Here is a 14,169-nt window from a genome sequence, read left to right as displayed (position 1 = left end):
CAATCTCCATATCGGTGGCTAGAAAAAGATGCTAGTCGCCCTCGACGGGAAGTTGCTAGTGGGAGACGTCGTCCGTTGAAAAAATAAGTCTCCTCTATCTTCTCGTAGTTGGGACAAAGACTGTTTGTCTGTTTGAAGGACTTTGGTTAGCTAAATCTTAAGATTTATAACGGGCACTCAGGCTAGCTGAACATGTACTGCGGAGACGCATCGACATCTGGCAATCATCTTACTCGAAGAATAGGGTCTGCGTGTGGCGAGCTACGGGACAGAGACCGTTGGAGTGTTGGAACGCGGCGCAACACCTCCCGGGCGATCCGCGGGTACCAACCGCGAACACCAGAGGGCTACGACGACAACGAGTCTGTCTGTCTCGTTAGCGGTCGAATATACGACCACGATAACAATACCACACGATATATAACACGGTACAAATACTGCACCTAGCGAGACTCCCTCTACGTCTAAGGTAGGGACTACCGGGCATAGCCTTACTGACGAGTCCACTGGTAGTCCCGGGACGAAACGCAAACTCTCTTTTCTCCTGGCAGCAACAACACAGCCTACACTCCATACCTTTGTTAGACAAAACGTTCATCCCTTGACCGCGGTTACGTTCGGCGAGTGGTTGTCACCTCGAGCCCAAGCTCATTATCACAAGTATCGAACAAATACAATCGGTTTGAATGACGACAATTGCTTTATAACGGCTATAGTGAAATCTAGATTACAGTATTATGGGGTTTTCCCAAAGTTCCAAAGGAAAGGTTCCGGTGTCCTTTCATCTCCGACAAATGTATTGTTATGGTGCAGAATGAATTTGAATCTTCTCACATAAAACTTTTCCTTGTTTCTACCTATTCTTATGGTTTATCTCTTGATTCACTGAATCTTCTTAGTCTTCGTCTTCGTCAACGTCTAGCTAAAGACTTTCTCTGTCAAATTCCAAAGTGTAGCTCATTGTTATATCAGATCTATCGCTTACATCAGTTAAGATCAAATCATCATCTTTTTCAGTGTTTGCCCTGTTAAACAATAACCGGAATCACCGAAATGTTTCCCTGACATGTACCATAACTTCCATACTTCATAAATGTCAAAAAAATATTCTCTGAGCAATCCTGTGTCAATAGATTTATTAGAATTAAACACATTTTCAAAGTAGTTGAATTAAGCTGTTCTATGGATGCGGTAGCAACTCACGAAGAGAAATGTTTTTTAAAATAATTCTTTTTTGGAATGGAACCAAACAACCGTTATTGTTTTGAATCAAAAAACCTTGCTTGCCGCATCTCCGACAGTTATCTCCTAAAAAGGATTAACAGCAATGGGTACTTTTTGCCTAATTTGAGTCACAGACATCTAAGTGCTATTAATTAATTTTGAAAATAACGTTCAAATCAATACAGTCCTTTGCAATATGTTCCCCATTTAGAAAAAATCACGACCTAAGAAATTATTTTCCCATGTACGGAGTTTGTTCTAGGTTTTAACAAATGAGACGCATCATTAAAAACAAAAATTATATGTCGTTACCAGATGGATGTACAAAATAAGAATTTTGAGATTTCTCTGTCTCAACACTCAATTTATTTAAAACTTTACTGTTAGTTGGTCTACGTTGCAGGTAAAATGTAACAACAACGTCGCGATGCTTTGTACAATTGAAATATATCGTCATTTACCATACCTCTGGCGAGAAATTTGTCACAATGATAGAAAATAATTCGCCTTCAATTGTCTAATAGACCTTTGACAATACCAAGTTTTACAGTTTTGTGAGACCCGACGACTTGTTCGTTGTTTTCGTCTATTTCCATCTTCTCACAAATGTATGCTTCGTCGAAACATTTCCTCTCGGAAATTAAACGTCGAATACCTTGGCCAAATTCCACCTAAATTGCCCATTTTCTAAGCGTAGATAAAGCTGGAAATGAATACCGATTTTTCCTCAAAACCTGATAGGTTCTTGGGCTTACGCTGCTTAGTAGTATGGCAGTACATATTTTAACACTCCACTTGATTCTATTTTTTATCACTCATTAGAACATCTATTTGTTTTTGAGCGAATGCGTTTTTCAAAACATTACGTACATTTTCTTTGATTAAATGTTTTGCAACTCGAGATGTTTCTCTTTCTAATCGATTTAATTCCATTTCAGCGTTTTTCTTTCTTTTCTTCTCTTCATCTATTACTCATTTTAATCGTTCATATCTTTTACTTGACATTTGAAAATAATACAAATTATGGACAAAACTTTATTATTTTTGCTTATTGATATCTTATAACAGTATGAAAAAGATGCGAAAATGTCAAATTTTATAGGACTGTAAATTGTTTAGAATAAATACTTTTATATATTTAAATCCATTTTAAATATTTATTTAATATACTTTGCTATACATTACATAAAATTTTTGAGTGGATGATTTAACGTGTTGATGTCAAGACAAATTGATATTTGATATCGTCAAATGTACTTAAAATTATTCCAAGTACAGAGTTAATCGTCGCTCACTCAATGACACTCGATATACGTGTAGGAGGTTGGGTGGTTCGAGCTAGGTGAAAAGGGAATGAGCGTTTCGTCCCGGGACTACCGGTGGACTCGTCAGTAAGGCTATGCCCGGTAGTCCCTGCCTTAGATGTAGAGGGAGTCTCGCTTGGTGCGGTATTTGTATCGTGTGCCCGTATATTCGACCGCTAGCGAGATAGACAGACTCGTTGTCGTCGTAGCCCTCTGGTGTTAGCGGTTGGTACCCTCGGATCGCCCGGGAGGTGTTGCGCCGCGTTGATGCCTCGACCTGCCGGCGTCCTGTTGATACCGATCCGCCACATACGTATATTAGGTCACGCTTACGTTCGCTCGATATTAACTGTCCTAGAGAGAGTGTTCGTTTATTTATACTGGTCGGGGAAGTGCTAGAAACTTTAAAATCGTCTCCAGTTGACGGTTGCACGTAGCGGCTATATTATTTTGTCCGGAATTTGTTTATCATTATGTTTCGTACGTCAAGATGACGTCAATACCCCGAGGCAAAACAACAACATGAGTCACTCTCGATTCGCCTCGTCCTAAGACTCATGTGCCGCTACAAACTAGTTAGAATAGACCTTTGTAATCCTCGAGCAGATTATCGTCAGAAGATGTATCTACACGGAATACTACTAAACTTCTACGACATATAATAAATTGCGTATGTGTGCAAATTAATGATATATATATGCGTATTAACTTTTTTCATTACCAACGTTTAGATGTTAATGAGGAAGACAAAAACATAAGAGATTAGAACGAAATAATTTATCCTGTATTTGCAAATATAGGTTAAAACGTTATGCAAAATATAGGTTATAAACTATATATATTGAAACTATGCGCCCGAATGAACGATACTATTGATATCGATTACGTGTAATCAGGACCACGGTTATGTAAACAGTTCTTGACAAGCAAATACCGAAAGCGTAGAAGAAATCGGCCGCAAGTTGAGTTGTGATAAAAGAACATGGAAGACAAGAAGGGCATTATACATATGCGTGGCATGCTATGAACGTCACAGGCAGAGAAATTGGTACTTTATCCGCTTTCACCTGCCTCGTAAGAACGAGGGCGAAACAGACAATGGCCGTGTCACGTAAAATTCGTGATAAAAAAGGAAGAGCTGAGCAATAGCTTAACTTGACTGTCCCTTTATATTTTTATATGCTTTTATTCACAAAAATGATTAAATACAATATTACAATGAAGTAGCGAAGTTACAAAGTATTAAAATAGTTGTTCAAATCGCGGCTAAGACTGTTCCAAAACTAGTCTCGTGGTCGAATGCTCGCAGTATTTATATGTTGAGTTTATAGGAGTTGAGGGGCAAGGAGAGGATACTGAGTGCCCTACATAATGGGGAAAATTTGGTGTTGGGCCATGTACAAAGGCAAGGTCAAAGTCTAACAGTTCATTGCCTGGTAGTGGAATGACGTGATTTGGGTATGGTCGCTGTCACAGCTGCATGTCAGCAAAACACTACGCACATTCTGCCAATGACTATTTTTCTCAACCTGTTAGGACTAAAAACAGTTCGCAAACTTCCGTTAAACAGTTTCTTGTTTAGAGATGTCTACAGACAGCTGAATAAAACTCCTTGAAATGAATTTTCCGTATTCAGGGCACCAAACATGTAATTCTTTTGAACCCAAAATATTTTGGGTGTTTCAGTATCATGTAATTCTATATAATATGACTGCTTACATGTTTCGAATTCAGGTGCCTTAGACATATTAAATAGCTATGCAAATAAATATTATAAGATAAATATTAACTGCTGATAGTACTAGAATTCATCGGTATGAATAAAAGCCCTAGCATGCTTGTGTAGCTAATTAGACCTTTGTTTTAGCGAAATTGTTCAGATTTATACAGGGTGGTTGGTAACTGGTGGTACAAGCGAAAAGGAGGTGATTCTACGCGAAAAAAGAAGTCGAAAATATAGAATAAAAAAAATTTTTTTTTTTTAATTTTTCCTACAGTGAGATCCATTATAACGTACCGCACGCGTACCGAGCGAAAATTCAAAGTCGATTTTCTTGAAAACAAAGCCTCAAACGAAAAATTTTTATTCTATATTTTCGACTTCTTTTTTCGCGTAGAATCACCCCCTTTCCGCTTGTACCACCAGTTATCAACCACCCTGTATATTTCCTTGCTCGCTCTATTCATTTTTTCCAGATCTGTCCAGACCTGTTTATGTCACTGTGTCTGAAGTACAAAAGCAGCTGCATAAGATGTTCACATTATTTGTTTCGACAAAATACTAATATTAAACTTGATGTATTATTCTATATTTTAATTTTCTTAATGAAATATGAAATAAACTGGACATGTTTTAATTGTTTAATAGGTTATGCTTATATTATATTTCACCAGTTGATCTATTACAACTTGTGGTATGATTTGTATTATACATTATGCATGAGTGATTTACCTCCATAGCAAAAGAAATATCTTTTTTAGTGTCATAAATCCATGCTTTCCGTCGTTTATTACCTTTAGCAGCGAGCAAAGTTTTTCTCTGATGTATTGATTCCGTTTTCTTCACATTTCAATACAAAACACCATTTATAATTTCTCGTTTAGATTCACGATCAGAAAATCACTCCCACTTTGTGCTGACTTTTATAAGAAACTTTAACATCATTTTCCATGCGAATGGACGAGTGTGGTTGATAGTTGTTTTCGCAAAGTTGGTCCCTGTGCTCAGGAGAATACGACGCAAGCAGAAAAATTTTACCTTTTGATCCTGAATTTCAAGGCTAAGGTCGATTTTTTGGCAACACTTTTGTATTTCGACCAAATAGAGACGTAAAGCATCCTACGCGATGTGTTTTAAGAAAAATTATTGATTCAACATTAAATATGTTGTTCACAGAAAAATCGTAACGAAAATAGTAATCGTACTATATTACAGTAAATGTTCAATGTAACCTCTGTTTTCTTACAAACAAAGTACACAGTAAGCACGATACATGCAACACACTGTATATACTACACACACTACACACCAAAATCACTCGCATTGGAATTAAATAAGAAAGATTTAAAAAAGAACAAAGAATACAAAAATAAAAAAGAGTTGCAGTGTTCAAAGAATTAAAAACTAAAAGGCCCCAAATTACATATTACTTCATAAAACAATACCTTCATTAATCCTTCGAGTATAAGCTTAAACAATCTCTTCCGTAGTTTCCTTTGGTTCTTTTATTTTTTATTTCATGTGTATGTATGCGAATATTTAAATATGCAGTATCAGTATCTCAAGAATACTTGATGCGTATGTGATTTTTTGCGAATACCCACGGAGGGACGATCGCGGTGCGTGTATCAAATTTGTCTAAACATTTGTATTATTTATTATTTACTAATACTACTATTATGATATTTTATTTATTTATATTATATTATTTGTTATTTTTATATTATTAATTATATATTATTTATTTTACTTATATTATTAAATACTATTATTTATTAATTACTTATGGAGACAAAGAATGAAAGTAAACAGTAAGGATCTCTACTCTACAATTCCATGAGGCGGTTTTCGATATGCTGTTATTGATTTTAATAAGGAGGCAAGTATAATGTTTAATCTATGATGTAAAAAAAAATCATAGATTATAAAAAATAACACGTCACGCAGGGTGTTTTATGACTTCGAATGTCATAATCTTGTTCTCTACGCTTTGTGGAGGTAAACTAGTACCCATGTGTCGTTCGATTTGAGCACCCTGTGCACCCCGCTGCTTAGGCTGATCTATTTTCCTTTGTGTAAGGAGGTTAGTGCGCGCACAGGAATGTTTCGACGAATCTTTAATTGCCAAAAACTCAAGGATAAAGTCTAAAACGTAATATTTTTTTCCTGATTTTCATTTTATTCTTACTTCAAGAATCACCAATTAAATTTTTTCACATCTGTAGTCGAACACCTTGTATATATAATGGTATGATCTGTAGTCAAATCAGCAAAAATGTAAATGTATAAATATCAAATGCTTATTAGTTTGAATAAACACTCTCAGAGCATTGACGGCTATTGTCGACTCATCTAGTAAGGTGCTTTTAGCGTCGATCGTTGGCGATGGTAATATTGACGTAATAGATAGATATGAATATACATGACTGACGTAATCTCTTCAAACAATTGCTTATTTACTGTAGTATTTTTTCCCTATATGTTAAAATTTTTATTAGCATATTTTTGTCTATTTTTAATTTGTTGAAGTGGTCACCACTTCTAAAAAAAAACTCTACATCTGGTCTTTGTAGTTTTCTCAAGCACTGAAGTCATCGACAGCGTATAAACAATAGACTGGGACGAAGGCAGACCATAGACAGTAGACAGGCGACGATGGCTTCGGGGCTTTCAGTTATAGGGTAACACTGCTAGCGTGCGGATCGGGACCAGCTCAAATTATATTTCTATTTGTACACTTCTGTATTAAAATATATTTCCTACTTTACAATTTATCCACGCGTTCCTCTGTTCATACATCTAATAACCTCATCATAATTGTTTTCATAATAGACTTTTAAGGATTGAACTTTGGAGGGTGGTTTCACTTTATAAACTTGAGTTAGCGTGGCTAAAAGAGAATACGTGTTTAATATTTTGCGTTGTTCTTCAAACCTGCAAAGTTTTAATAAAATCGGAGTCTGACTGTTCGCAGCCTTTTTTGTTAGCGAAGTTTGCTTCTAATTTTATTATGGTCTGAAACTCTCGTGGCGTTGAATCAAATCAAATGGCGTTATCAAATTGATGAGTGTTCTACTTGAAATATTTTTCCATTTTTTAAAGAAAGCCTTCTTTAAATGATTTTCCCATATATTTTCAATAATGTTTATATTACGGAGCTGTTTATAAACGTTTCCAAACACGATACAAGATCAACGCTCGTGGATTAGCATTGTATTGTATAACATTGTGTATCGTGTATCATTGGGCGTTGGATAGTTACCTTGCATCAGGAAGAAATTGTCTTTAAACCCATTTTTTTAGGCTTTGATGCAGATTATTTTTTTTACATTTATGTACGTTTCATTCTATGAAGCGCTAACTCGACAAATATGTATTACACATATATGTGTACCATTAACCAGATATTTATTAATATTTTCATAATACGAATAGATTATCCAATACTTTTTTTAAAATTACTTTGAGGATTTGTAAGAATATGTATATATCTTTCATTCGCAAAAAATTTTGTAATAAACGATGTTATATTACAATTTTGTTAAGATTATGCACTATATAAATAGTTTTTACACTGCTTCTGCGTTATTGTTTTTCAACTCCACCAGAAAAAATAATCCGTAATTATCAGAAATGGAATTTGTAATGCAAATATTTTTTCCTTCATCCTGACCAATAAGAAGTTGTATGTAATGCAAATGTCATTAAAATGCAAGCTGTAGCAGCAATCAGTGACAAAAAATCAATTCCTGTTGACCTATTACGATCAAAAACCACTCAAGCCTACTTCTTGTTTGATTTTTGAGATAAATATATTAATCAAATGATTCTTGCATAGCATTGTCCAGTTGCAGTAGTAGGGCGATGTTATTACAAGTATGAGTATTTAGAGGAGCGACACATAGAATATCGTTACAGTACTGTGACGGACGTATCGGTATCTACTATCGTGAAGTCGCATTTTTGTTCGATCTTTGGGAAACAATACACAGTGAAAATACTATCAGGTAACAGGCAATTCCTTGTTATTCTGTATTAAATTGTGTCCTTCACTAACTGTCATTCATTATTACCAATATCATATATATCAAAAACTATCATCGAGTTATTAGTTATTACAAAAGTTTAAACGAAGTTTCTGAGTTCTCAAATATTTATTTTGTATTTTACATTTTACGCAGCAAAATGGTTTATTATTGTGATAATTCAATAATTTACAGCCAATCAGTAGATGTAATCGTAATTTTGACAAAACTTGAGTTTATGATCGATTTTTCATAAATTATTGTTAGGGCTGTCTTCGACTTTTCGGGTTTATGAAAGATGAAAATACGCTTTGCGGTGACTACAACAACCGTGCGAGATATTTTAATCATTTTACATCTTAAATGGTAAAATCTCTTGTTTTTAGATTACATATAAAAAAACTATGAAATGGTAATGGAAAGATTATATATTTACGCAATTACATTAGTAAGTTGAAGTAAAATATCCTACATCGTGATAAAATACATTTCTCTTATTTTATTTATCACTTTCTTTAGAAATATATTTGTTAATTATTTAGATGCTGTGTCAAAATATCTCTTTGAATAAGGACATCCTTTTGAATATTTGAACATTCCATTGAATATAAACATCCTTTCATAGAAATTCAAGAGTTAAAATGGCATTATGTTCAATGTTTTTACAAAATTGTAGTTAGTTAATTATAATAATTTTCTACACTTGTATACTATATACATGTATTAACATATTAAATCACTATAACACAACTTGTACAATAAAAGGCTTGGTATTGTAAAGATCAAACAGAAAGTTACAAAACTAAATAACGTAGAAATTGATGCACTATAATATACACAAAAAGGATAATATAAAATTATTGCACATTCCTGGAGCTAAGTAAGATGCAAATGGAGCACAAAAAGAGTGCGCCTTGTTTCTTATACGAACGATCGGTGGGCAGCAGCTTATCTCGTCCAAGTCATAAAGAAGAAGACTATGAAGTTCGGAGACATAAACCATTCTGCGCGATATTTTCTAAAAAAAATCATCGATTATAGATTAAACCTGTTCACTCATTAAAACCTGTGACGGCATATCGGAAGTATGAGTCCTTTTGCGTCCATAAATAATGAATAAATAAGAGCACATATAAACAATGTTTATACATATTTCACATGTGCACCGCAATCATCTCGTTCACGGATGACACAAGAAAATCACATATGCACTACTTATTCTTGAAGTACTACTAAATTTGGTCGAACACTGTCTCGCATGCACCACACACATTTTCCACACAAATCACCGATCACTGTATATTACAATATTCACACATATATAAATAAAACAAAAAATAAAGAAGTCAAAGGAAACTACAAAAAGGTTGTTTAAGCTTGAGATATTAACCATAATAAATTTTCTACATTATTTTAAAAATTTTTCCACTTCCTATTTGATAATTCAGTGGCAAATATTGGGACTGAAAGTGTGACGATTCTGGAACATGGATACAATCAATAAAGAATCGAATGAAAATTGGATCAACAAAAGGTTGAATAAAATGAATACTCTCGAGGAATTCTACGCCGGTAATGGGATTCTTGTGACTGGAGCAACCGGGTTCGTGGGAATAGGTCTTCTGGAAAAACTGATGCGCGTGTGTCCGCGCATCACTGCTATCTTTATACTAATTCGTCCAAAAACGAACGAAGCGCTAGAACAACGATTTAAGAAGCTGATAGATGATCCCGTTCGTAAATACAATTCTTGTTTCTTTCAATGCTTCAGCCTGTCAGCAACCAAACTGGCTAACTTTCTTTTCTGGAATTGAGCTTGTATCTTTTCGTCTGCAGATTTACGATGGCGTGAAAGCAAAGAACCCATCAGTTTTGAGCCGAGTTTACCCCGTGAAAGGTGACGTGAGTCTGCCAGATTTGGGTCTTTCGCGAGAAGATAGAAATCTGTTGTTAGAAAAAGTAAACATAGTATTTCACGCCGCGGCCACTGTGAGATTCAACGAGCCGTTACACGTGGCTATTAATGTGAATACGAAAGGTACTGCTCGTGTCATCGAACTTTGGAACGAACTGAGGCATCCTATTAGCTTCGTCCACGTTAGCACAGCTTTTAGTAACGTGAATCTACATGAGATCGGGGAAAAAGTTTATACGTAAGAATAAGTTATGAGCAAACGTTGTTCCACAGTGGAACAACATGGGATATAATATTTGTAATTATAGCGTGAAGAATATGTTCACATATTATTATCTCCGCAGCACGAGCTTGAAACCTTCAGAGGTGATCGATACGTGTGACAAATTCGACAAAACGTTGATCAACCAAATAGAGGAAAGGATCTTAAAAACTTATCCAAACACATACACATTCAGTAAGAATTTGGCAGAGCAGATTGTAGCAAGCAAGTGCAAAGATCTGCCAGTTGCGATAGTGCGGCCAAGCATAATTGGTGCCTCATTGGAAGAACCATGTCCTGGTTGGCTAGAGAATATTTCTGCAATAACAGGTGTTTTCAGAAATCCTTTACAATGATAAATGTTCAATACCCCGCAGATTTCAGAAAAGTGAAGTTAATCTTTGGATTTGTGGGAAGTAAAATGAGGGATTTCCACTAGATCATAAGTATTATAGTTCAAGTTTGTTGTTGCTCACAATTACGAGAATTCTTTCCAATCTAATAAGCGCTACATATCTGGAAATAGAAAATCACAAATAATTTCTAAACCAATTTAATGTTACCAGGTATCCTTCTGCTAGTTAGTAAAGGATGTGCAACAGCAATACTGGCTAGAAAAGATGCAAGATTGGATGTAGTGCCTGTCGATTTCGTAGTTGACACGATAATATGTACAGCATGGCATGTCACGCTACGTCGTGATCACGAAGTTAAAGTTTACAACTGCACGAGTAACGCTAACCCTTTTAAGTAAAGTTTATTACGAATCTTTTTCAACTCATGTAATTCGATTGTTACAATATTCCAAAAAATTCAGTTTATTTAAGTAATGTAGATAATGCACAAACAAACGTAGAAAACAAAAGTCCACTTTTGCTCTCAATACTTCAATTTAGAACAGTAGTGATATAAAATAATATTTATATCAATTCCATAATATTTCCCGAGGTACTCGGATGATAATAAACTTTGCATTAAGTATAATTCCAACAAGTATACAAATGTAAATGTTTCAATTGACAAGATGGGGTCAGTTAAAAGATGCCGTGGTGAAGTGTAGCATAGAAACGCCACTGAACGATACGCTATGGTACCCGGGTTGTCCAATGATAGCTAACAGATATATTTACAACGTCCTGAGTGTAATGTATGTTTTGCCTGCATTCGTCATTGATATCTTTTTAAGACTTCGGCGCAGTAAACCAACGTGAGTATTCTCGCGATCCTCGAACAACGAGAACAATCTTTCTGGGATAATCTCTGTCTTCATCTATAATAATAATTAAAAATGATATTTCAGAATGATGAAACTTCTCAAAAATGATCATAAGCTGTTCACATCGGTAACATATTTCACCACGCACGAATGGACTTTCCAAAGAGATAACTGTTCCGACTTAGCGAGGAAAGTAAAAATGTTGAACGACAGCGGTATGGTCAAACTAGATTTACGGGATATGGATTGGGAGAAGTATGTTGCAATTTACCTGATGGGAATTAGGAAATTTATTCTAAAACAAGAGTTTAAGTCAATAGCTCGACAACGGTTAGCAAGGTGCGTATAAAAATATCTTAATATAAAAATATAGGAACTAATATAAATACATATAATTTCGGTTATTTCAGGTTATACTGGATACATCAGGTCACCAAAATATCCGGTATAATAATTTTACTATGGATAATATTATATTTTGTGTACTGACTATATAAAAGTTACATTTTCTCTTTTAACAAAAAACAATATAAATACAATTTTATGAAGAAGGGACTCATAATCCGGTTCATTTTGTCCTTTCACTCGTCTCATTTCTAAATAAATTTATATTTTGTTGAGAAAAGTTAAGTTACCATGACCGCTAGTAACTACAAGCTAAGTTGGTACGACTTCTAACGACGCTCTTTTGTCATAGAAGTCGACCACGTGTTAATTGACTAAGTGTATCCTGTGTGTTAAGACGTGTTGTACGAGATGGAGAAATATAGAGAGAAAAATCGAATCTGTGTTTAATCGATTAATTATCAACCCGAAACCTACAACAGTTAACAGGTTATGGGCCCACGGCAGTAAGCTGCGATAATAAGGAGAACTATTTTTGAGTTTTTGCGTATTCTGAGACTATCCGAGAAGAGACCACGCCATGATCGACCAGGAGGGAATGGGACATGGAGTGATGTGGACAAGGATATGAACCCGATCCTGAGAAAGGGCAATTATGAATATTGAAACACAATAACGGAAGCCTCGTTAGTTTTCCTGGGCTGCTGGGATGCAGTAGAACCAGGATTTATGGCAGCAGAAAGGTTGAGACCAGACTGCATGAAAATGGACAACAAAGCACGTGCGTACATTCTCCGGCATGTTCGCCCCGAGATCCACGTCAATGGACATCGTTCTATGCATGCGGGAACTGGGAACTATCGAGAAAACCCCAGCATGGATATCTCCACGTACTGCGGAAGGATGCAGGACCTGTGCGATAAGTTGTCCAGTGTAGGTATAAAAATTGAGGACCATGTTATGGCATGCTTTCTTTTGGCAGACCTCGTGGAGGATCCAAATTGCGCGACGTACATGAGAGCAACAAGGATCAATATGGATCTAACCGCGAGGGTCGTGAATCCGATCTTCTACTCGAAGAAAGAAAGATCGATGCGGCTGCGGACTCGGCTAAGAATAACAGCGCAATGGCGGCCTGGAAACAATGGAGGCCCAAGCCTCAACAGAACAAAGATGGAGCGTGGCCAAAGCACAGAGACCCAAAGGACCAGAAGTGCTACAAATATGGAAAACGGGGCCGCATTTCGTACCAGTTCCAAGAAGGGAAGGGAGATAAGGAGGAGCAAAACCAAAGAGAGAAAAGGAGACAAGAAGAAGACAGCAAAAAGGAGAGAGAATCAGAAGACAAATCGAGGTCCAAGGATCTTTTCTCTACGTTAGCCATCAGCCTCAGCCATCAGCCATCGTCCATCAGCCTCATGGAAAGAGATAGGATCAGTTACCTTGACTCGGGTGCCTCGAATCACATGACTCCGGACAGGCATCGGTTCGTGGACTTCGCGCCTGCAACCGGGCAGATCAGGATTGGCAAGGGATACCTGAAGGTTTAGCGAAAGGAAACGATCGTTGTAAAGATGACTGTGGCGGTTGGACCCTATCCTTTTCGAACGCTCTATGGGTGCCTGAGCTAGATGTGAATCTAATCTCGATCAGGCAATTGGCAATGAAGGGTGTCACCACAGTGTGTACGAGAGATGAGGCCGTTGGAACACTTGATGATGGAGACGTTGTATTCGACTCAAGGGTAGGAGACAATGTATACTACCTCGAGACAATACCATCTGAAGGGCACGTAGCAAACATCTACGTGGAAAGCGATCAGGAGGTGCCTGGGAAAGATGACGGAGGCATTGAGGTCATTGAAGCAAAGGCATACAAGAGTATTGTATCGTGGCACGAGAGATTAGGTCACTTGCATGGAAATGCAATGAGAAAGATCCCTGTAATGAGCGTGAAGGAGAACTCGAGGAAACATGAGGAGCTATGTGGAGTCTGCGTGAAAGGAAAAATGACCAAAGTACCATTTCCGAGGACAGCTCACCACATGTCTCAGCGCCCCTTAGAGATTGTTCACAGCGACGTTAGTGGCAGAACTCAATGCAAGTCGCTAGGCGTGGGTAATAATTTTGTGACCTTCATTGACGATTTCTCTCGTTTC

The 14,169-nt window shown here is 36.5% G+C and overlaps 1 protein-coding gene across 1 annotated transcript; it reads left to right on the top strand.

Annotated features, from left to right (window-relative positions):
- Positions 1–8,141: 8,141 nt before the first annotated feature.
- LOC117206891 (putative fatty acyl-CoA reductase CG5065) lies at positions 8,142–12,170 on the top strand. Its single transcript, XM_033446591.1, has 8 exons — positions 8,142–8,255; positions 9,722–10,006; positions 10,110–10,426; positions 10,533–10,780; positions 11,017–11,200; positions 11,475–11,657; positions 11,751–12,005; positions 12,077–12,170. The coding sequence occupies exons 2-8, from the start codon at positions 9,761–9,763 to the stop codon at positions 12,153–12,155; spliced, it is 1,512 nt and encodes a 503-aa protein (XP_033302482.1). The 5' UTR covers positions 8,142–8,255; positions 9,722–9,760; the 3' UTR covers positions 12,156–12,170.
- Positions 12,171–14,169: the final 1,999 nt, after the last annotated feature.

The sequence above is a fragment of the Bombus bifarius genome, unplaced genomic scaffold (genome assembly GCF_011952205.1).
Source record: "Bombus bifarius isolate JDL3187 unplaced genomic scaffold, Bbif_JDL3187 scf7180000008010, whole genome shotgun sequence".
In the NCBI taxonomy this organism is placed as follows: Eukaryota; Metazoa; Arthropoda; class Insecta; order Hymenoptera; family Apidae; genus Bombus; species Bombus bifarius.
This window is presented reverse-complemented; position numbering and strand designations above follow the sequence as displayed.